This window comes from Netta rufina (genome assembly GCF_964035555.1).
Source record: "Netta rufina genome assembly, chromosome: 1".
NCBI classification, from domain to species: Eukaryota; Metazoa; Chordata; class Aves; order Anseriformes; family Anatidae; genus Netta; species Netta rufina.
In genome coordinates, this window is record NC_140123.1 from 102,313,460 (window position 1) to 102,339,132 (window position 25,673).

Below are 25,673 nucleotides of genomic sequence, written 5' to 3' on the forward strand. Positions count from 1 at the left end.
CAATCTGACTTTTGTCAAGTCCCTTTCCCTCCCACAAAAATCAGTGCCTTTGAGGGTTACTCCTTCTAAAATTCCCTAGGGTCATAGCAGGTAACTTACCGAGTAGTATTTTTTCTTCGTTTTGTCAACACATTTTCCCTGGAGGCATATCCTTCCTTTTCCACATGGTGTCCCTTCCACAGCAGGCAGCTTCTTAGTCAGACATACCATCTGACCTTGACGAACAACTGCACACCACAGGCGAGAGCACACATCCATACCAGGACACACCGTGTATTCGGATCCAAATGCCAATTTGCACTGACGAATGGCATCATAGGTTTGCCCTGGAAGCTCCTCGGGGCCCAGGATCTGCTTTCTTGGTTGGTCCAGCAAACAGTTACCTAAAAGAGCAATCCAATCTATTATTACTCATTACCTTGTTTTCTCTGTAGTGCTACTAGTCTGTCATTCATATTACGAGAACTGATAATGACAGTGAGAATGACAGTGTCAAAGGACACTGATGTCAGTGGAAAGACTCTCTGAGGTGTCTGAGGTTTTGTACAGGTCTCTGAGGTTTTGTACAAGGTCATATTGCAACTGTTGTGTCTCCCAGGAGTATACCAGGTGTCAAGCTATTTCCAGTCCAGGAGTGTAAATTGGTTTTATTCAGGTCCTTTGCTCCTTCATTCTGTTTTCCTTTATTTGAATTGACTCCGAATACATTCCACTCTATCAATATGTGATTTAAGGAATGATCAAGACTCATGGAAAAGTAAACAAAATTCCCATTTGAATTTTGAGCCAAAACATCAGTACTACTGAGAAAGAGAAGCCAGAAAAATCACAAAGAACAGACATCTAGCTCATGAGGCACTTAAATACAACCACCACCACCAACAAAAACAAACAAACAAACAAACAAAAAACACAAAAAGATCAAAGGAAAAACAGAAGTTGCATATTGAAACTAATATTGGTGGTAAATCTGGACTGGGCTTCCCTTGTAAAGAATGATAGTTGGTGGCTTCTGGAATTAGTTTGAAGAGGGCTATCAATTTTATACAAACATGCACAAAACAAATAAACACAAACAAAAAAAACAGACAAGGAAAAAATAGCATAAATATAAAATACAGAATTGAATATGTGTGTTGAAATATACTGCAGAAGTAAAAATTTGTCTGGCACACTGAAAATGAGAATTTGCATTTAGGTTCTAGACAAGCTACTAATAGATTTTTTTTTATTATTATTTTTTTTTTTTTACTATTGAAAAAACTCAGTTATTGACATGCAGAACTATTTATTCAGCATAATCTCTTTTACACCCCATGAAAGGGGTATGTGGTCTGGGCAAGCTTCACTTATCTTTGGCCAAAATAACACAATTTACATCACTTTGCAACATACACCAGTATTCTTTGGTTGGATCATGAATGAAAAAAGGCTATCTAGAAAAACTTCACTGTTTAAACTAACTGGAATTGAATTTCAAGCTACAGCAGTGAATTTAAGTAAATCAAATACCCCATCACTCAATGGCTTTTGTTTTCCCTCTAGAACATACACTGTAGCTTTTATTTTTTTCCCCTCTTAAGGCTAAGGACAATTAGCCAAATGAGCCAAAAAGTCTTTCTACATCATCGCTTACTACCAAAAAGCTATCTTGTTAAACTTTTTGTATTTATCCTTTGCTGACCCAGATTTACTCTAGCCTTATCTTTCATCTGGATTATGCTAGCTTCTTAAATAAAGACAAGGTGTGCCAATGCTAACCGATGAACTGAGCATCATGAGATAAAGGCATTTGAAAGTATCCTAGCATTCAAAGTCTTTTATAGTATAAAATATTAAAGATATGGTAAAAAGTGAAGAAGCACAGATTTTTTTATTCCTGTGGTTGTGCTATTTTTTAAAAGCAAGAACAGCAATTCACTACATTATAATGTACAGAACATGTATGTACTACTACTCTCATTTTTTGTCCTGAGTATCAAAGAACATTAGGGTGCCTTGGTCTAGAGCAACATACTTGACTGATGACAGTATTAATCAAGACACCTCATTCTCTTTCCTCAGTGTTATGTGCAATATAGCCTGGAAGGCAGAATAAAATTTGTGCAGGAAGCAGATAACCAGGATATAAATTAATTAAATTAGAAATAGTTCTTTCATTTTTTTTTAATTTTTTTTTCAGGTTACAAAGAACACCAAGCACTCTGACAAAACACAATAAATTGCAAGCAATAATACTACAGTCTAGTGGCTGGCATGACAATAAACGCAATTATTATCTTAGGAAAGAGTTGGCTAAAAGCAGATGGAAATAAATGTCACTGTATTCTGGACACTAATTGAACATTTTCTTTCTAAATGTCAAACTGCTGTCTGGGGTCATCTTACGAGTGTAAAACAAATGGTGATATGATGACAACGATGATTAAAGTTCTCAGAGTGGGCCTCGGGAGACAGAGAATCAGCATATTGATCATCCCCAGCCCTCCTGGTTGACCTTGGGTGAGACATTTATACTGAAATTTACTTAGCTGACCATAACTGTATGTAATGCTGGTGTCTGCAATTCAGTCAGCTGTCATATGCTTTACTAGTTAGTACAGGCAAACGAGTCTGTGGTGTAATTCAGGGCCACTAATGCAACTGATGACATCAAACCACTTATGCTATTGATTACTCCCCTTCATGATGCAATGGGAACTTAAAAATCTGCTTTAGGTGGAGCTACCTACATAGCAAATATACACTTTTTATAAGATGAATCCACTTATCAATACAACTTTCCAAATATATAAAATACGAATCTCAGTTCTTGACAAATGGATGTCACAAAATTCAAGAGTTATGATGATGTTTGCTGTTAGAGTGGTATGGAGCGAGTATTTAAATCTATATAGATAACTTAAAGCTTTGACACAATATTGACTACTTGTTTATAATAAAATACCACTCAAAGATCCAGGTTTCTGGACTTTATTCACATTTCATTTTGTTTAGTCATAAGGAGCAGTGGATGAAGTACTTCATATATTTACTTCCTCACACCAATACTGCTATGCCTGGTTTATCACAAAGCACACTTCATAAGCTCATGCCCATTCAAATCAAAAGCACTGTGCAGAATGCTTATGTTGCACATTAAAGAACGGAAGAGTCTCTTCTTGCTCAGTGTTTTCCACATAAACTTCCTGTGACTATACAAAAACCACTCACAAGCATCTTAAAAGAAAGCCTGGTATATGAAGATCTGCATTTTCTCATCATTCTGTTGTAACTGATATTTTGTGCCTTCTTTGACAACATTATGCCTGCAGCACTCCTCAAAAGTACATCTGAATGGGTATTTTTTTTGTTCTCTGCTAGCAGTACTCGAGAGATATAGGATTTTCTCCTTTCAATGGGAAGACTACAAAAGAGCACCTTATCTAAAACAAAAAGGGAGAGAAAGCATGGTAGCTACACAAGTAATAAGTAAGTACATCTGCCACAGCTAAGGAAAAAAAAACTAAGAACCCCAAAAGCAGAAGTATATTCATTCTGAAGCACACATGGAAATATGGCACATTTGCTCTGTTTTATTATCAGCCCAAAGCAGTCTGAAAGGTGGCGTCATGCTCTACTAGGGTTCTGTGGCTTTTGGTATACTCAGTATGTGTTACAAATGAGAATTACAGAGCTATGGATTTATTCACTGGCTGGAAGAAAATAAAACCAGAAGCAGTTCCATTCCTATAACAATACATGTCCTCTCAGCACAATAATTTGAAGAAACTGCACTTTAAATCATTGACCTTCATCATTATTTCATAGATTGTATTTGTGTTTTGCCAAGACAAATCTTTGATTTAAAATAAATAGCTAAAAATGTTAAACTTCAACAGAAAAGGAAAGCTGTTATGTAGACAATGTCTCTGAAAGCTTAATCTATCAAGAAAACAGATTTCCTAAAAATTGTAGTTTTGAAATTGTAGCAATAGTATCAGTAACAAAATTAGTTCATAGATCTGACTGGAGGTTCACATTTTCTGTGAGTTATTTTGTCCTATTGATAACTCTTCGAGACTACACGCCTGAGTGGTAACTACTCATGAGTATCAGAAAGGGCAATATACCCTAACCCATCCGTTAACAAACTGACAGATCCTAAGCATTTTGTGTGCAGCAAAGAATACATGACTTTGTGAAAAGTGTCAGCAATGGAGGACTACTAAACTTCTTGTGCAGGAAGGCAACACTCATGCTGAACATGGAAACCATAATGCAGCCCTTAACGATTTAAAGCGCCTACCGACTTGTGCTGAAAAAAATGGCAAAATCATATTTTTAGACCTGTAGGACAAATTGTTACAGCCCTGCTTAATTTCCATGTTCAGACTAGGATCAGACCATGGATAAAAGTCCAAATTTTGAGCATTCTGCAGTGCAAACAAGCCAAAGGTAAGATGTATGGTAGAAATGCTCTTTCTTTTTGTTATTAGTGGAGGAAGTAGCTGGCTGGATGCATAGGAAGGTGAAAAATCCAGATCACAAAAAAAAGGGAGAAAATGAATACAACATTTCAGTTTGGATTGGAGATTAACAGAAGAGGATAGATATAGATACATACAGACAGATATATTCATAGATCTTTATACTCTGTACATGGTCATACATGGGTGGTGAGGAAGGTCCCTTTTTTACCCCAGTGAACACATACTGTAAAATTCCCAGGTGAGAAGAAAGGCAATGAATGTACCTAAACTCAAAAAGGAAAGATCTCTTCACATGTGGAAACTAACTTGGTAATATTAAGTCAATGCCAGAGTAATATGGACCATAAAATAGGACAGCACAGATTAATGGATCTAATAAAACTGGAGAGAAAAAATGAAGTCATTCTCCAGATAGGAGAAAAAAGGAGAAAATATTTCAGAGAGCACTAAAATTAGCCAACACAATATTTAAAAGCAAAAACTTTACATTCAGCAGACTTACCATACTTTTTATCCATAAGTATTTCAGTTACTATAACAACTTGATCCATTCATTCAGTTATGTCATTTTTATCTCAGCTTTTTGGAATTTGAACGGTTTAAGAACTGCAGTTGCTTTGGAAGCACAATGCAGACTTTAAAATTCATTTAAGAGTGCAGACTATTATTACTACTTGGTGGAAAAAATGAAAGTTTTGTACTTATTCTCCAAAGGGTAAATGACATGTTTAACGAATATTACTTCTAAGACTTGGAGGGTAAGCTGCTGGGGCAGAAGCAGACTTTTCTCATGTACAGCATAGAAGAGTCTTAATACTTGCTTATGGCTCCTTTACATAAACATAATAAATATTGTAATAATAAATGCTGTAAATGGTAAGAAGAACATATACCCTTTGCTCATATCTATCATTGCTCATATAGTCCAATGCTATGTAGATCATAGTAACCTCAATTGCTGTGAGGAAGAGGAATTTGCTTGTGTCCTCTGTTTAAAATACTCTCTGAACTCCTATATGTGGCAAAATTATATTTTTAGACTATATTATATTTTAGATTATATTTTAAATTTTTAGAAAAAAATATATTTTAGATATTTTAGGGAAGAAAAGTCTAATTTCATGTTTAAAAAAGAAAAAAAAACCACTCTGTTTCAAAACAAGTTACTGCCAGCACATGCTCCATCAACTCTGTTCTTTTCTTGTGCATTTGAACCATGCAAAGTCGGGGTGAGACCCTGACAGTCTTTTAGACTTTCGCCTTGTTTTGCAAGCACTTCCAAGATAGTTCTAAAGATGAGCAAGGAAAGAAAAATCTGGCATAAAGTGTTCTTATTGCAAAAATAGATTGCAGCAAAAACTGACATGTAACTGATGCAAAGTGTGTGAAGCAAAAGATACATACCATGACCATCATCAAAAAACTCTGTTATAGTTGCTGAAGTGCATTTGGACCAGGGTTTGGAAGCATCAATGCTAGTCAGAATGGAGGACATTAGGCGCTTATCTTCCATGGAGCCAAAGTTTTCCTCACAAAATTTGGAGTCATCGTGGGAGAGACCAAGCAAGTGGCCTGTAGAAATGAAACAAATATATAAAATGAAACAATTATCCATAGCAGAGTTTACCAGCTGGAGCTCACAGTCAAAGTAAAATGAAATGCATTATTTTTTTCTCAAATTCCCAACAGCAGCCAAAAGCTTGAAATCTGGTATCTGCTCAAAGCCAAAAAAGGTGTAACAGTTCATACCATTACATATAGAAATGCCCGCAGCTTACATGCCATGAAATTGTGTTGATTTAGATCTGATGAAGACTACGGTGAACTGTACTTTTTTATATTAGCCATGAATTTAGTTTTCAATGTTTACCAAATCATCTGCTGCAAGAAAGACTGATACTTCACTCTACAAAGAACTTCTGTGACTTCTTAGAAAGGTGTTACATGATTTTTCGAAATGAACACAATGATTTTTATTTATGGAGTAACTAAGCAAACTGTATGTGAATTCTTACACTGCGCTCCTCATTGAAGAGTGGCACCTGGACGAATGAGAGCCAGATGTGTGCTCAGGTGGCCAGAAGGCTAATAGCATCCTGCATTGTATAACATGGCCTGCAGGACTAAAGAAGTGATTGTCCCTCTGTACTCAGCATCAATGTGCTGGAGCATGTCCTGAAAAGGGCAGCAAAGCTGGTGAAGAGCCTGGAGAACAAGTCTTATGAGGAACAGTTGATGGAAATGGGACTATTTAGCCTACAGAAAAGGAGGCTTAGGGGAGACCTTCTCTCTCTCCAACTACCTCAAAGGATGTTGTAGCAGGGTGGAAGCAGACTCTTCTCCCAAGCAACAAATGATAGAACTAGAGGAAATGGCCTCAAGTTGCACCAGGGGAGGTTTAGGTTGGATATTATGAAAAGAATGTTCACTGTAAGGGTTGTAAGGCATTGGAAGGGGTTGCCGAGGGAAAAAGTTGAGTCAGCCTCCTTTAGAGATCTTTTCCAAACTAAATGATTCTATGTTTCTACCCTCTACAATATATCAAACAACTGGAATAATGTTTTCCAATAGCCTCTTCCATGTATTGTGCCTTATTTTGTGGGAGGGTGCTTTTTAGTATTGTTTTGGTTAGGGTTTTAGCTTTATTTTTAAAACTATATGGTATTGGGTATTTATATCACAGAACACAAAACAATGTGAACACAGAGCAGCACATGATGTAACTTGCAAAAATCCTGAATAAGATTTTTGAATATGATAGGTAGAGTTCAGGATTTTTGAATATGATAGGTAGAGTTCATTCCAGTGATAGATTATTTCCTATAAACGTTGCAGCAACTTTCACTGTAGTTCAAAGATCCCTACCTTCTCTAGCCTTTGGGCAACAATAACAGATTGCAGGCAACCCACTTTGTTCCCTCTGTAAATATCCTGTTTAACATTTCCATGCCCACAATGGATTATCTCATTGCCAATTTACTATCCAAGAGGTAGAAGACTGAATTGGTACCAAAGCTGTAGGGAGCTCAGGCCTGAACTTAACATTCACAGCCCAGGAGATGGTTTGTTGGACATCCAGGGTTTGACCAAGAGGGCTTTAATGATAAAGGCAAAGACCACCAGCCCATCACAGCCACTGCAGAGGAATAAATGTGACATAATTTTATGTTTTGGTATAACTGCTGTACCCTAGCTTAAAAGTGGCAAAAGTAGAACGGCAGAATATCATACTCTGATAGCCATGACAACAGTAATAACAATTACAATGCGTACAATACAGTCTGGAAAAAGCAGAGTATCAGCAAATATCTATTTTCTGCTATATTGTTATCATCTGCTTTTGGGGAGAAGCCAAGAGGAAAGAGATGGAGGCAAAACTCACTGTCTAGCCATACTTGAGATTAGGAAAATAGCTATCCGATCAGAAATATATGATAAGGCTGCAGAAGACCAGAAATCATGGTTTCTGGCAGCCTTACTCCCAGTGATGCTGGGTTCCTGACCTAAGGATGTAGCTACAGCAGATGTGACAAGAGGCCCTTGATCTGTCATTTCAGTTGAACCAGTGATGACAAAGAACAGACAGTCTTACATCCACAGCTACTAAATCTGCACTGGAGGGGAGAAGGAGAATGAAGAGAGCATTTCTTTTTTTCCTCTCTTCTCCTGATGTGCACACATTATCATAGAAACACAGAATCATTAGGGTTGGAATAGACCTTCAAGATCATCTGGTCCAACCATCAATTAACCAATATCATTCAGCTATAGCTACTATTTGAAGAAAAGGCCCTATAATATTATACAAGCTATCAAGAATTTATTCAAGCTACCTGGGTTAATGGTGATAAGAGTCAAATAATTAATACCCCTTTCCTTGCTGTTATTTGCTATTGCCATGCTGCACTGTTGCGTTCACAAATACATTCCCACAGGAACAAAGTGATTCAAACTTTTATACCAAAGGCACATCTAATTACTCCTGTGTTTCATATGCTAGATTCAGGACTATTATTTTCTTATAGGTAAAAACACTTTCCTCTGGTGATGGTTATTATATACGGGCCAGATAATGCTACTTTTATTTTGCACTGTCAAACAGGCTGAATGTCAGAAGGTACATGCCAAATTTCAATCTGATATAGCATTACCAAAATACTTGCTCTGAAGATATGACATCTTTGTTTTATTTAAGCCAAAAGCTGGCGTTGAGCAAAATAATTCACTAGTAGGACTATTATTTCAAACAGACACATTTCTCTGACAAATAACCAAATAATCAGTGCATCACTTCTAACTTTAAACAAGTTCTCTGGGTGTCACAGGCTAAGCATTTAATGAATCAGCAGTTACTGTGCCAATGAGGGCTACCTCCAACTTTGCCAAAGTCTTAATATGCTGACAATGAATATCGTCAGGAAATATGAAGATGGTGTTGGTTTTGGCTGCCTTTATATAAGATGTTATCACTATGCTTGTATTCATGCTAATGCAGTGAATGGCACCAGGTCACACTGCATGTCTGAGAAGAACAACAAGCACAGCTGACATGTTAATGAATCTCAAAAAATATCTAGTAGTAATATTACTAGAACAATTTTCTGCTGACATTATGTAACGTTTTGTAGCAAGTTACACCAGTATTCTGCAAACATAAGCAAACATTTACTAGAGTGGGCTTTAGACCCATCCACTAACTTTTGTTGAGGTACTCCTGTATATACAGCGTGGTTCCACACTTCAATCAGGTCTGCATATACACTGTTTTGCTGAGTTATTCAGGAGTTTCAGCCAGTTTCTTGTGATTTACTTGAATCTGTCCAGTTGAATATGCATATATTTCCAACCAATTAAACAGAAATATTTGCACAAAATAAGCCCAACAAAAATGAAAATACCATGTTGATTAGACCTAAGTCTCACTATAGCAACCTTCTCTGAGGCAACTTGTATGCTTAAAGGTCACAGGAAGAATGCTTTTGTATTTATTGTCCCAAGATGGCTCATAGTTTTAATTTTAACACTGCAAGAAATTACTTCACTGCAGCATGTTTGTGAAACAAAGTAATGAGGTTCTGTTAGTGAAAAAGAAGTTTCATTTTAAGCCACTGTACTTGGTACTGAACAGCTCTGTGTGAATAACAAAAGCTGGAGGACAGTTCTAAAAGGTACATCTGAATAATGCTATATGTCACAGAGTGCATGTTTGGTGTAGGATATGAATAATAGTTGGATCTGAAACAGCAATTAGAGAGCCTAATTCTTCAGAGTGCTCAACATTTTGTACCATCACTGAGAACTACTCCAAACTCGGTGATATGAAGTATTGAGTCTTGTAGGGCTGAATTCAAGTTTCTTAACCTTAACACTCTCTTGTACCACTGCAATGCTCTTACTTAAGATACAACTTCACTTCTATAAGAATCCCTTTCTTGCCTAATCATTCTTCTCTATTCCTAACTGACAGAAATCCTACATGAAAACTTCTTTTTTTTTTTTTTCCCCCACAGTTTTTAGCCCCTGCTCCATTTGCAATGAGATTTGTAAAAAAAAAAACAAAACAACTTAGCTTAGACTACCTAGCTGTCAGAGCAATCTGGTCACAGCACATTAAACCATGAAATCCTATAGCTGGGCAATGTGAACGCCCCCCACCTGAGTATGTTGTGCTTGAGCTTGCTCTTGGCTTCCAGGCCTAAAGATGGTGTAGTTTTTGTGCTTCTTTACTCTTCTCTCCAGCCCAACCATCCCCTCTTGTGTTCTGTGAATTGAACACAATGAAGACGGACCTCTCCCTGGGCAGGAATCGGCACAGCTGATGTTGGAGTGCTGGGGACCTAGCAGTGGAGCAGCCTGCTGAGGATGAGGGAAAGCCCTGACCAGACTCAACAGCCCTGAGCTACAACACCTCCAAGATGCACTGTCTCTACAAAGAATATAACTCCTGAACTGCATCCTGAAATTAGTTTCCTTCCTTTCCTTTTTCCTCCTCTGTATAGGACAAAAAAGAATATCCTTCATAAACAAGGAGCAACATTATAGTCAAATTTCAAGCTCTTCACTTTGAGCAGAGAGGCTTCAAGTTTCCCCATAAAATGGTTGCAAATTAATCTCCCTCTTGGAAATGGCTGGACAGTCTCTGTAGTTCAGAATAAATAAGATGAAATGCTTCTCAGGCAACTATTCAACACAGAACATTTCAGCCTAAATACTTTGGCAAGAGTACAGGAAACTGAAAAAGGGTCATCTTCTGGAAAGTGTCAAGCTACTGGCTTCACCTTTAATTAGAGTGCACTGTAACTTCTAAACTTCATGGTGATAAATGAGGTGAACTGAGGACATACCTCATTAAAAGTGTCTATTTTGTCATATTAAATTAGGCCATTGTTCTAATGCATGATGAGAACTAGACACTAGACTTAGCATACCTAAGCTTTTTGTGAAGCTTCTCAAAGTATTTGTAAATGTCTCTGACTACTTTTAAAATTTAAAAAAAATCTTTGAACAAGCATAAGAAAAGAAACAGTGAATAATTTCCAAAATATTGAACTCTGATTGTCAGCATTTGAGCTTCTAAATAAGCCATCAATGACATGAGTGAAGGTAATATCTGTTCATGGCATTAAATATATGAATTCTATCTGTCCATATTGATTTGCCTGTTAGCTTCGTATATATGTTTACAAACACTGAGAATGCAACTTTGAAAGAATTTTATGAAACTAAAATTCCCAATTCTTATCACAACCTAAATCTTTCTCCATCCTAACTTCTACTTTTAAAGCAGTATAGCCAGACTCAAAACAGTTTAAAATATATGACAAACTTCCAATGACTCTTAAAACTGTTTTGGCTTCTCATTAGAAACAATCAAAAATCAAAATATCACAGCAATCTGTGACCTCCAAGGTATTCTATTTTTAGTACAGATGTAACAGCAACAGAGTACTTCTATACCAGTGCCCTTCATCCTTTTGGATCTAAGAACTAAGGTAGGGACACTTCCCTTTCTACTTGAAAAGTCTGTCCCTTTCCCACTCACATGCATGAGCATGCTGGTATTATCACATATTGCTCAGGATATTAGGGTAGTTACTGGCATTGACTGGTAAGGGTGCTTCTTGTCATAAGAACCAAAGTGAAAAGGTTATAGGTGATTCTTCAGGAGATCCTCTATGTAAGCATGAATTAATTCCAGCGAAAGCTTTGGGCAAAAGCTAAGAGATGTAAAGAACACAAATTTTACAATGAAAGCTTTTAAAAAGTATGCCAAATTTAGAGAACTTCAAACCAGGCTATTCAAAAAAGAAAAAGGGCTCCCAGCAGCTGTGTAAAATGATCACTGATTGAGAACGGGTTAGTAGATCATCTCATGTTTTCTACTTAATGAAGCATCTTACTGGTGTTGACAATTCCCACTGAGTGAAAATGACATAATATAATTTTACCAGCAGGATGGTGTTTAGTTAAGTTATGCTGTAGGAATGCACAAAATGGTAAAAGAAACAGATGGAGAGGAGGCAGGGGTTTACCCTACATGCAAATGAAGAGGAGCTAGTCTTCTTGTAAACTGTTCCCTTCCCAAATGGCCAAAAGACCAACCAGCTAGAAGGACTGACAGCCTTTCCTAACAGTCTTTCATCTCCCCCTGAGGTAAGAGCAGGTGTGACTACATCAGTAAACTGTCAGAACAGTATGAAAGCAACCTGCAGACTTTGGACCCTAATATATTTTGGAATGTAATCTGCAAGGGACTCTTGGCACAGCTCAGTCTGTTTAGATCCTCAGACAAGAAATGAAAGAGTCAGCAGCAGCCATCAGCCCCCAGACCCTAGTTCACTTTCTGCATTCCTGATAGTGAACCTTGCACTACACAGGCTTCCTTACCCAAACAACTATTGAAGGCCAACACCTACTACAGCCCAACAGGGAACAACCCCAATGGGATCAAAAATGAATTCCTGCATCTGGTAGGAATGGGCCATATATTCCTGAAATAAGGTGGGAATACGCCAAAGCATTTATGGAAAGTCAGATAAAATTTCTGTCCTCGCTAAATATCAGGATGCAAAGAGCTCTGCAGGTAAATCAGGAGCACATCAGAACTATGCTGGATATGTGGTAAAGCACATTATACAGCAGCTATTTTCTTCCCAGGAACACTGGTAAGCAAAAGAGAAGTTTGGATATTTCCAAATTTTTTTTTTAAGTATGTTGTCAGACTATCTGTAGAGGTTCTCTGAGTCTATAGGGTGCAAAAATTACAATAATCACATTTATTTTCCATTGATATCTCAAGCATAGTAATAAAGACAGCAAAAAGCAGCACCAATGCATGGCAAGTAAAGGACAGCTTTTGCTAAAATGTAAACCATGATGGTTCATTCTTTTGGAGGAAACACCCTTGTTTATGTACGTACCAAGATCTCTAGCACTTGATCTGAAAAGCATACCAAAGTATTGCTCTTGCACTGAATTTGACCACAGCACACATGCGAAGTGACACAGCACATTAAAAAATGCTACAGGCATTGTAATTTGTTTTCTTAGAAAAGCTCAGTGCAGATTAAGCACGTGTTTTTTAGTGAGCTCATGCTTTTCACCTAATTTTCAGTGGGGACAGCTGAGGTACAACAGAAGGTCAAGTGACTTGCCCAAGGTTACCCAGTGAGTCACCGTATCTCCTGGGATCAGGATTCAGGAACCTCCTGGCTCAACATTCCTTGGTCTAATCACCACCCCATGCATTCTGCGCAATCCTTTTGCTCCCTCCTTTTCTAATAGCAGATTACATGCAGTAACTCTTTTAAAATAAAGCCATTTCTTTCTGCATGCATTGTTTTTCCAATTTGTACAAGTACTTGGTTCCTCGTTAAGAACTGCACAGTGGTATCACTCATAGATGGAAATCCTTTTGAAGTAGTTATGGAAATTTTGAGTAACAAATGATGAACCTAAGCAATAACAATTAATAATTTTTATTTTTTTTTTTACAAAACAGCAGTGTTTTGAATTACACAAGCTTACAAAAAACATTCACAGAATGTAAAACTGGCTATTCCCCTTTCTTCATACTTGAACTTTCCTTCCAATATTCTTTTTCTTTGACTGCTGTCCATCACTTATGAAAGGAAAAAAAATATCACTCTCTCTTTTAAATCCCCAGCCCAGAGGCAGTTTTTAATATTTCTGGCTTAAAAGAATTCTTCGGACTGAAAGAAACAATAGTCTGAAGTGCAGTTTCTTTTCAGGAGCAGACATAAAAAAAGCCACAATCAGACATTCATACACCAGTCCTGCAGACTTTACACAAAACAAACTTCTACTGAAACGTCTTGTTATAACAGACTTCTGTGGGAGATCACAGATACATAACCCCAGTCAGACAGACAATTTGCAGGCAAGATTCTGTCCAGGCAATGCAGACTAGGCAATAGAAACCACTGTGACCACAAAGACTCAAATTATCATTAAAATATGTTGTCCATGCTACATCTGCTATGCTATGGGACGTGTGCAAGTGAAGTCAAGATTTTAATGAAGTGGGATGTGGCAATTCCCATTTCATGTCTCCCAATTCAGAGTAACTCACAAGGAATATAATTTGCTGTAGCTTATTGTAAATGAATGAACTCCAGGAGAGAAGATAGTGGAAGAACGAATACATTACATTGCCTGCTGCCTGTATTTTTTTTTGGTAATTCTGCCTTCTTCTATACGGTTGGAGTACTAACTTGAAAAAAACTACTTGATAGTGTTTATCTGCCAAAGAGGAAATCAATTCCTACTTTATTCTGCAATATGGAAGACTGTGGGTTCAGGCATACACAGACAAAGCGAACTTGTATTGATAATGACTGTTCTGAAACATTAGGCAAAACCCTGCTTCATTCTCAATTCCCTTATGGTTGCACAGATACTGATACTTCACTCTATCTATTTTGCTTCATGTTATGATGTTTCAGAATCCACAGCAGCTTCTCAAAGCATGGCACTGCTTAATCCAATTCTTCATGAGGTTACACATATACAAAGATCAACATAACACCAGAAAACCTCTGAAAACTCAGGCAATGCTGCTGCTGTGTCTGAGTCGCTTCCTGAAGTCTCTGGTAGAGAATTTTGCCCTCAACCCCCTCGCTTCTCTTCAGGATTGCTTCACAGTTGGTGGGAAGGCAAAGATCCCTAATCTAGTCAGACTCAGCAGTACATGGTAGATAAAGAAAGGCTCAAGCATATTCAGGACCTGAGGACTCATTTTTTCCATATCATACCAATTTCCTCCTTCCCTATCTCCAATTATCCACACAAAGGCCATTACAAACTGGCTCAGTTTCACTAAAAATGCTAGATTTAATCGCCATGTGTGCTGCAGGTGGAACAATTATGTATTGCATTTAACTGAAGTTAATCACACTGTTATAGGACAAATGAGGAACTTCTAGTCAAAAATTTTAACCAGCACCCTTTTGTACATCAGATGCTTGTGTTTTGAAACATCGTTTAAAGTTTCTGCCCTACTTTTCACCTCTCATGAAGTTTTGACTGTCCATCTTCTCTTGTAAGCAAAGGGGATATGTTGATGAGGGCCTAAATCAAGTGCTTCTGCTAATAGAATTTAAAATAGAACCTTGAAAAAAGGTTCAAAGAGAAGGAATCAAATAATACTCCTGATGTATGTCATCAGAGTAGATTTGGATGACTCTACACTCTCTCTCACACTCCCTTTTTTGTTGTTTTAAGAAAGCAACTCTGTCTAATTATCATTACCTGGATATTTGCCTAAACTTTGTCTGTCATGAAAGAAATATAATACGAAAGTCAAATATTCTTCATCATCTTTTCATGTTCCTCTAAGATTCTGTGCCCTTGGCAATGTATCCCCCTTGAAATGAAAGGCTACAAAAGATTTGCACCTGTCAAGTCTGAAGCTTTCTGTTATCTGCTTTATCTTGACAGCCTTGAAATCAAAGGGCTAAATGTTCAGTAGTGGCAAAGAAAAGATGACTCTGTACTTAATTATGTTGCGTGCATATAAAATGACCACACGTGGTAAAACATGGAATTAGAGTATTTTTGGTTCTCCTATGTACATCAAAAGCAAGACTACTACTTAAACATCATACATATTGTTCTTGGTTTCAGTTTCTCCTGCAGAAGGGTCAGAGTCATATAGTTTTTTTCTAAAGCTTACATAGGTTAGATGTGGTATACATGGCCCTCTTTCTACAACTCTACTTCAGGCTCGGGCCCTGAAGAAATACTTTCAACCCCACTCAGAACTCTGTATAATGGTATTTTTGATGTATTTCAGTGAACTGCCTCAGTTCACTCCAGGAGTGATACCTCACTTCTGAAATGGTTTCCTTACATAAAATTGTGCTCTTTAATAAAATCACTACACTTTGTTGACTGCATTCATGTCATTGTTGTCTTCAGTGATGGTATGTGCCACAGAATGGTGGCATACGGAAAAAGATTTGCCATTAAAAATGTTGTTCTCTAGTTTTAGTTTCTGTACAGGTCCTTGATTTTAGGTGTTCAACTATGTAACACAGCTGGAGAGGAGGCTGGAATAACATCCACAAAAAAAATGAGGCTGAGAGGAGACCTTGAAAAGTCGTCTTGTCCATCCCTCTGCCATGAGGTAGGATCAGCATCCCCTAAGCCACGGCTGTTTGGCCAGCTGACTCCTGTAAGCCTCCACTGATGGAGATTTCACAACCTCCCAAGGCAATTCATTCCTGTGCTGAACTGTCTGTATGGTTAGATGACTTTGGCTAACGCTTAAAGAAAAGCTCCCCTGCTGCAATGCAAAGGCCGTTACCCCTTGTGCTGTCCCAGGTGGACATGGAGAATGATTTATTATGCAAATTTTTGCAACTATTATTAGATATATTTGAAGACTGCTTTTATGCCTCCCCTTTAGTCTTTCTATCTCAAAAGTCACATGTTAGAGATAAAGAAAATTAATGAACAGAGGTTTAATTAGTTCCATGTAGAATTTTTTAAGCTATAATCTAAAAATAAAATACTTGGAAAGAAGATCAGTAAACCATATTACTCAGGAGGATACAAGGAGTAATAGCATGCCAGCACAATTATATAATAGAGAAATAGGAACTTTGCAAAAGGTCAAATGGACAAGAAGGCAGAGCTTTCTCTGTATCCCCTCTTAAAAAAAAAATTGAAGATTAATGGAAAGAATAAAGATGCATGTAATTTAAGTTATTAAACTCATGTAATTTTCACTGAGCTAAACTGGAGCCTTGCCTGCTTAAAGACTGCAGAAAGGATGCTTTTGTGTTTAAGGAGTAGATTGAAACCCAAGAGGCAAATTTAATCCTTGGCTTTCCTTAAGACTTAGTTTGTGATTTTGGCAGTCACCAAATTTCGGTATCTCAATTACCAATTGATAAAATTGGCAGTAGCTCCAGTTCTTTTCTCCTGAACTCTTCTTATTTTGTTTTTGCAGATGATACACCCTTCAGGCTGGTGGATTGTTTGCACTGAAGCATGCAGGACTCCAGCATAGGAAGGGCTGAAGTCATCAAAGCCTTCTGAAAGCTACTGCATGACGAAACGCAACACCAGGCTACTAAACAGAGAATTGTCATTATGCAAGAGAGACATTAAACGTAACTTGAAATGTGTTGATTGTATCTTTAGATGTTATATTACAGACCTTTAGGGGATGCATAGGCTGGTTTATAATTCAGCATCATAAAAACAACAAAATCTCCTATCAAAAGGCTAGAGTATTAGAGTAAAAATTAAAATCAGTTATTTTTGTTTCCTGACAGTTATTTTAATAAGGGATATATGAATTAGCAATATGCCAGCACTGACCTATGAAAATATGTTAAATAAATGTTGAGATCATGGATAATCATGGGTTCTTTAACACTTTCCTCCAGATGTTTCTGTGATGCAGGGAAGTACATGAAATAACAAAGCATCATTTTTTTTTTTTCTTTTTATAGTCCATAGTCTGATGACAACAAAGACTTGGAGAATATCTATATGCTGTGCCTAAGACAGTTCTGAGCAGAAGCTATGGAGTGCAGGGCTATGGAGGAATACCATGAAGAAGTTGCTTAAAGTCCCATAAGACATCTCTGTGCCACAACATGGAGTTGAACTCATGACTTCAAGAAAGAATCCAAAAGACTGTTTTTGTGGCAGCAAAGCTACTACTGTCTACACTGATAACAATGAGTCTGCTGTGAGAAAATAACTGCATATGGATTTAACACTAGTGGCTGAATGTCTTGACAGGCTATGATTTTAAAATAACATTTATGATGTAAGCATTTATACTCTTCATTCTGAGGAGAGACTATATTATCACTTTAAAAGCTACAAGATATCCTTGTTAGTACTGTTTTTGTTGTTGTTGTTGTATTTTCCTCATTTTATGCACTTGACACTGTACAGAAATTATTCCTGATTTTGCTACACGCAACTAGGACAAGATTTGGGTCCTAGATGCTTTGTCAATCTTTATAGACAGGTCTTCACATCTTGTCATCTAACCAGCATACTAAGAATTTGGTTGTATCTATTTCTTTCTGTGCTTTTGTTTACAGCTCTTTACAGATCTTGCCTGTTGATTCTGCTCATTCATATTCTCCCCCTCAAAAACTACCAGTCAAAATCCAACTATTTTTTTCTAAAAGGAATAAAATAAACATTTAATGCATAATGTGGTAGAAACTCTGGCAACTCAAGCAGCATGCTTTATTCCACAGCAGGCTGCTTTTTGGCTTCCTGTACATGTATCCAACCCGAGTCCTTGGGCTGTGCATTGTCCTGTTTGGTTGAGCTGCAGTTCCATTTACTTTGGTTGCCTTCCAGGGAAGGAACACAATCCTCAAAAATGCTCTTGGATCCTTCAGAGCGGAAACAGGAGCACTCAGGTCACCTTGAAGTTAAAGTAAGGACACCCAGCCTTTCTTCGGAACAAGTCCATACTAATGATGCTGTATCTACTACAGATGCACACTTGGCAGGGTTATTTAAAAAACTGCAGACAGTGACTCCAGTATGCCTAGCAGCTCACCTCACTCTTCATATTGACAAAAAGGAGCAGCTTATGCTTCGAGCCCTGAGAATCCCCTCTGTCTTGCAGGGCATCTCCTACCCTGCAAAGTGAACTACACCAAATAACTAAGCTGCTGTAAAATTAAAACTACACTCTACCCACAGGACAAGGGGGAACTTTAAGACTTCTGGACTGAAGGAAGAAATCTGGTCTCCAAATAAAATAAAGTAAGGTTTTCCTCAAAGTGCTTAACTAAAGAGTATCCTTGCCATGCTTCAATTTTTCATCCTATTTTGACCTTTAATTTAACGTAAGTACTCAAGCAATTTTAGCTGTGTTTTCTTCTGAACATCTCCCACTTGAGGCCACACACACAAAGGTCATTCTGTGATTTGACACCCCTCCTTTCTTCAAATCTTATGGTAAGGAGAAAAAAAAAAGGATGTTATTTTAAACAACCTCAAACTAGAGTTTTTTTATCCATTAGGGTACTTATTTATCCAACTGTTTCAATTCGTGCCTTTTTTACATTGAAAATTATAGCTTTTTATGGATTCCTATAAACTTCCAAGGTATGAAAATGGCTCTTTTTCAAAAATGTGCCTCTAGATTACTAAAAATAAATTCACTTGTGTTTACATTTTCTTTGAGTGGAATTCAAAGTAATAATATGCATATTTTCTGTTCATCCCTATCTTGACTGATCTATGCTTTTCATTTCTAATCTATTTGCACATATATCTATTGATAAAATGACAGTTCAGACACATCGCCCATGACTTCACACAACAGGTATATACCAACACCAGCATCCCCAAAGGGTCCTTCATACAACCATGACAATGCTTACAAACTGTCATCAGTAATTATCACTTTTGGATGTCAGAAGATACAAGCCGTCCCTCTATCAGACTGGACTCTGCATGATAGCCTAAGTGAGACAATCTATCTTTTTGTCCCAGTTCTAGATCAGATTCATGATGAGTTGTCAGCTTTATGGCATCCAGGTTTGATGCCACTAAACTCACCTGTTGTTCAGCTGTCTTTGATGTATTGGCGTACTTATCTCGAAATGCTCTAAACTAGCAATTTCAGACAGTTTTTCTTTTATTACCAGACCATCTTGTTTATTGAAATAAAGTATCTATTCTGGGGACTCATTGTGCTGTAAGATTTTATGCTTTCATGCAACACATGATCCCTCTCCAGCTTCTGACCTCAATTCTTTGAGGCACTGTATGCTGTAGTGTTAGTATCACTAATCATTGAAGGGCCTGGATACTACCATGCAAGCTGATTTTTCATACTTGGTGACCTCTGTTTGCTGAGCCAGGTATATAGCAAACACATAACTCTTAGGCTCTACCTGCTAGCTACTTGAAAATTGAACTATTGCAATGATACTCCCAAAGCAAACTTTACTTTGGTTTGGCAAGAGCTACAAGGCAATTCAGAATTTGGCTCTCTCAAAGTTCTCCTTTCCTTGTTATTTCCTTCCAAGAATGTTAAAAAAAAAAAAAAAAGTTCTCCAGTTTTAAATTGCTGTTCACTCATCAAAATGAATAGCCCACATACCAAATGTATTTCTAGTGAACACAGGTCACGAAACATTAGTAAATTAAAAATAAGCAAGATGGAAGCAGTCTCCCTCAAGGAATGTATCATGCCAGAATACAAAATTTCTTCTGTCACTAATTCTATCTTAGATCTTTTGAAGGATACAAGTAAGGTTGCTACATTAAATTGCTGTGCACTGAAGTGGAGACTGAAATGAAGTTAAGCAGTTTTTTAAACAAATCTTTAGCACCTAAATACTATTTCACTTATTTCAGGATTTAGATTAGTACCACATTTTACCATAAAGGTGGAATTTCAATACCATCAGAAAAATATTAGCATTTTGCTGTTTTCCACTAAAGCCTTGTCTGCAGGCAGTACACCTTCCCAAGAAAAAGTTTCATAACAACAGAGCATGCAAGTAGTTCAAAAAGGTGTGTTACTTTCCACTGTGTATACACTAAATGAATATGAATTATACCATATAAGCCAATAAGCCAAACACCTTCTCAGGAGGGATATGTATTGACATTTTTGGACAGTAGCAGCAGCCTTTGAATTTTCACTCTGACTACTGCTTAAAAACGACACTGTCAGAAAGGAAACACCTACTGTGCGCCTTCACTTGCCTTCTGATCCCTTATTAGTTAACCCTGAAGTGCATATGTATACAGCCTTAATCCCCAAGCGAGTATCTGGACCAGGGGAAATCTGGAATTAATTGCAAAGTATTTTGGTTACTAATGCAGCTGTTACAAGTGTTTGATTTGGCAAGCGAACAGAAAAGGCACTACATACCAATTTCGTGAGCCACTGTAAAAGCTGCATGGAGGCCGTCATCTTCAATCACTGCACAGCTGCGCTCAGGAGAGCATATGGTCCCAACGTCTGCCATTCCCAGAGTATCACATGAATGATGCCCACATAAATCCTGCCCAGGAAGGAAAAAAAAGAGTCATTAAAATAAATTTTTACACCCATAGGTAAGAACAGGCTAAAGTCACCAGTCTTTTGCAAACAGCAGAACCAGCAAAAGAAGTTTTCACCTATAGATCTCAATGCAGTTTAAAAGCATGATGATCCAATCCAATCCCTGCTAAAGTCAATGGGAGAATTTTCATTGCCTTTAATGGGCTTTGGATATGATCTATAATTAATTATTTTTATTTACATTTGCATTTCTGCAGTGCATACAGATGCTCAAACTTCCATTGAGCTAGATATACAAAACACATGCCACAGCAACATTTCTCCACTGACAATAAAAATAGAAGAAATATCGTCTTTATTTACAGAAGGTGAACCCAAACCCTGAGAGCAAGTTTCATATTCCTAATCAGTTCTTCAACTACAGTTTGCCCTCCTTTTCAAAAGGCAAGTCTTATACTTGTACCTAAAGAAATGAGATTGTTATATATTAAACCTCATGTCACATCTGTCAAGTAGTACAATGATTAATAATGTATTACCCAATATACCAAGTATTTAAGCAATTCTCAAGGGTTGCTTAAAAAGTCAGCGACAGGACAGAGTCTATTCCTTGATTCCTAGTCCTACTAGCTCAATGGCTAAGTCACATACTTTCTACTTGCAGATATGGGGTGTCTCCAGAAACCATGCAGGTAGCACTAGTTTTTTTCTTTCCATTCCAGGATAGCACTACTACTGAAAGAGGCAGCTTTTGTCAGACATACAGCGTTTTAATTGTCAGTAATAACTTTTCAGTACTGCTGCTGAAGCAGAGGAAAGAATATCAGTTTGAATGGACACATGTACATAGGGTTTTTTGATTGAGAAGGAAAAGTAGGTACCATGGCATTTGGAGTGCTCCCAGATTTTTCATTGTGGTTGAATGAAAATGTCATTTTCAAGGCATTATAGTATTATCAAATGTTATTATCAAAATGATCAAAGAGTACTTTTTTCCCCTTCATTTTTAAGACTCTCTTCTTCCCTTCAGATCTCCTTTTCTAAAGAATTTCTTTAATGAAACCTTTCACAATTAATCCATCTACAGATATCCTGTATGAGGCTCCAGGTCAACAATATTCACTGATTATAGCAGTTCCAAATGTATGTGAGTTTGAAAACACATTCAAGTCCCACTGAAATCAAAGAAAACACTGAGTTAACAGATAATTTGAGGCAATATATCTTTACAAAAAAAAAAAAAAAGTCATGCTCAAGTTAGATGAAATATTAGATATAAGGAACAAGAATTTCTGATCAGTTTTTCCAGCTTCCAAGTGTCTGGGTATCTGGGAACTCTTTTTTGTAAGTGCACTCTAGGTGCTACTTAATGTCAAGATTTAAATGCCAACATACCAATTACCAAAACAGTCTTACCAGAAGAGAAGGAATAAAGTTCAAAAACATTTCAATTCCCAAATTTTCACAGGTATAATCCATGGCTTAAGTAAAACTGCCTCTCTGCAGCAATGCAGGGAATTTTATTTATGTCTGAGTCCTCTCTAACTTGGACATTCAATTAGATCCTCAGATTTTGCTTCTGGATCTGCACCGGTTATGGGAAGATACAGAATAAGGATGCATGTTTTCAAGGACTCTAAAAGAAATACAGTTTTTCAAGTTTTATTTGGGCAAATATTATCATTTACAGCATTTCTGGACCAAGGTTGGAGAGGCCCTGATTGAGGTCATGTAAGTATACTGTCTATAATCTGGGGCATGTTCAACAAGGAAGATGCAATACTTAAATTCATGTTAGTTTTGCTTAGGTTCGTATCAATTTAGCCCTCTATGTATCATGCTGAACCTGGCCCTGTCAACCTAAGGGTACATTTTATGTAAGGCGATTTTAAGTGGTTTACCTACAGCAGCATAGTTCAGGTAACAAAACTCAGAAAAACACACGGGCATCATACCAGTATAAATACCTTTTCATGGTAATATAATTGGTCTAAATGAATGAGTATAAGCTGTATAGGAAGTAGGATACCTTTATAGTAGTTCAATTTTAACTGAATCCACACAAGTAGCTGAACTGAAATTTTTACGCAAACACCAAAAAAGCACATAAATCAGACAGAAAGCAGCTTACTAGAGGAGGTCTGAACTACTCTCATGTCGAGTGTGCCAAGAATGGTATAAAATACATTAATTCGGGCCTTGTTTCTACATGCAGATTCTGTCATTTGCTCTTCTGTTGTACCTAGGGTGTCTTTATTACTCTTTATTGCTTACATTAGGACTACTCCCAGTATGGTACAACCATATCAGCACACATATGGCTCGTGCCAGTGCATGATTTATTTCCATCTGTATACAAGAAGAAACTAAGCCAGTGATATGGCTATGGAGCTATACTAGCAGACACAACCAGACCTCACAGTGATTATCTGGATTAGACAACACGAGTATAATTAAAATTATACAGTCTTTCCAAATAGGCAATCTCAGAAACTTTCTTAGAGTTACTTCTGATGGGATCTGTGGATTTTGGAAAGTTATGACAGGGCTGTTAATCATAAGCATATATTCTGACTTTTGGCTGGTTAGTAACACTACTCTAAAAATTTCCAACACTATGCATGGGTTTGTATTGTGCCACCTTCTTTAGACATCAAAAAAAATAGCTTTGCACATATGCAACCACAGAAGGAAATAACAATGTTCAGTTACTTTTCATATGTTATGTGTTACTGACATTACACTATATTGCATGTCCAGTCACTTCATCAAAGTGTTGTTTTTCCATAACTTCCCAGAGTATGAAACATATTCAAGCATCTCAACATCTTACTCGTAACTTTCAAGCTCATTTGTGTAATAGTCGTCTAGACATAACAAAGCAGGCTTTACGCTTTCTTTAGATATAATTGAACTTCAGGCCAGATAAAGTGAATTTCTTGACGGACTTTATCAGTTAATGGTCACTCCCAGAATATCCCACCTACTACCTAGCTCCTGCAACATCCCACGGGCAGCTGAAAAACGGTTGTCCTCAGATAGCAGGAAGGTGGTGGTGTGGGACCAGAGATCCCATAAGGAAGAAGAGAGGAGAACAACTTCACTGTGCACAGAAAGCGGTGGGCTGATTGAATAAAATTGCATGTCCTTCAGGCAGCTAAGTGACCACATCTGGACTGCTCCCCCAGCATACTGGGCAAGACGGTGTGGGTAGTCCTGCAGCCAGCTACTGAATTCCAGCTGGGCAGTGGTGAAGCAACGTCATAAAGAGTCTTGGAAACAAGGACAGGAAATATTTTCTGGTGTTAGCTTCTTTGCATGTAGTTGTTATTGGAGGGATGTCTACAGGTTACCCATCTGCTAGCAGAGCAGTGTGTGACTAAACTCTGAACAGAGAACATGCACAGAGCCTTCTGGTTTTCATTGCAGATGTCAGTCCTTAGTGATTGCATGAGATGAATTTTTTAAACTAATGCTGACATTGTCAATAATCAGGCAGACTATCCAGGACTTGGCTCCACTCTGGTATCAACTCACAGTCTCATTTACTCTTTATTTCTCTTGCCTCTGTATGATTTGAACTTTACATTTCTTCTCGTAACATCCCATGGTACATACTACACAGACAATTAAAGGCTATCAAGTGGCACTTCTGAGACAAATATTGTGAAAATTTGACTATTGGGTCTTTTCTTTCTTAACTCCTCATTCCCCAGTTACATACTCTTTCCCAAGAGCATGATTTTTTCTTATGGAAAATCACACCTGTTTACACTTTCACTCATTTAGATCTTTATAGCAAACTTTCTTTTGACTTACACCTCCTTGACACCACAGATGATCTGTTAATCATCTGTTAATCAATATCTGCATTTTTAGTTTTCCTGGACAGTTTTGGAAAGCAGTCTCAGACTCTTCTAAAGTAGTTTCTGGGAGATTAAAAGTTCTCATTTCCCTTTAAAACAGTTTCTCAAAAACAGGCCCTGATATAATGATGTAATCTAAGAAAATCCATGTGCATCTCTTTAATTTTTCGAACTCCACCTAAAGCACTAGGACAGCAGGGAGTCACATGATGCTTAAAATCAGTTTTGAACAATTATTTCACCATGGTGTGTAGCTTCCATTTAAAGAGTTGGTTGCTTATTAAGATTTGAATACTCATTTAATTGCCTCCAAACAGCAGCAGAAACTTCTAAGAATAAGTGTTGATATTTCTAAAGAAGGAATGCAGTCTGGCTTTTGATCTAGATTATAGTAGTTTCAAAATAGAGGAGTGAATAGGAAATGCATTTGCTACATGAGAGACAATAGATGTTAAGCCTTAAGCTTTGGCAAACAAATGACTTAGAAAAAATGAGCTGTACATCATAAGACTAGCAGTTAATTAGACAGCCTATTAGAGGCCAGGTTTTCTGGGCATTTGTAAGTACATCAAGAACAGTTGGCTGTTAGCCAAGTATACGTGGCGTTGTTGTGAATGAAGATAACTGTCGTGGCTCCCTGCTGAAACAGCTGATTTATTACACCTGAAATTCTTTCATTTGTGCAGTAGCCTTAAAAATGAGAATAAACTGTTTAGTGGAACCTGATATTAGACCAGAGCCTGTGGACTGGATCCAAAACAGTATTTAAGCACCAACACAAACAGTTTGGTGGAATGTAAGTGC

General features: G+C 37.4%; 1 protein-coding gene across 1 annotated transcript in view; it reads right to left on the minus strand.

Annotated features, from left to right (window-relative positions):
* Nucleotides 1-25,673, minus strand: part of ADAMTS5 (ADAM metallopeptidase with thrombospondin type 1 motif 5) — a 45,282-nt gene that overhangs the window by 12,088 nt on the left and 7,521 nt on the right. Inside the window, 3 exon segments of the mRNA XM_084305891.1 lie at nucleotides 100-383; nucleotides 5,877-6,044; nucleotides 20,872-21,004. Of these exon segments, the coding sequence (XP_084162017.1) occupies nucleotides 100-383; nucleotides 5,877-6,044; nucleotides 20,872-21,004 (585 nt within the window).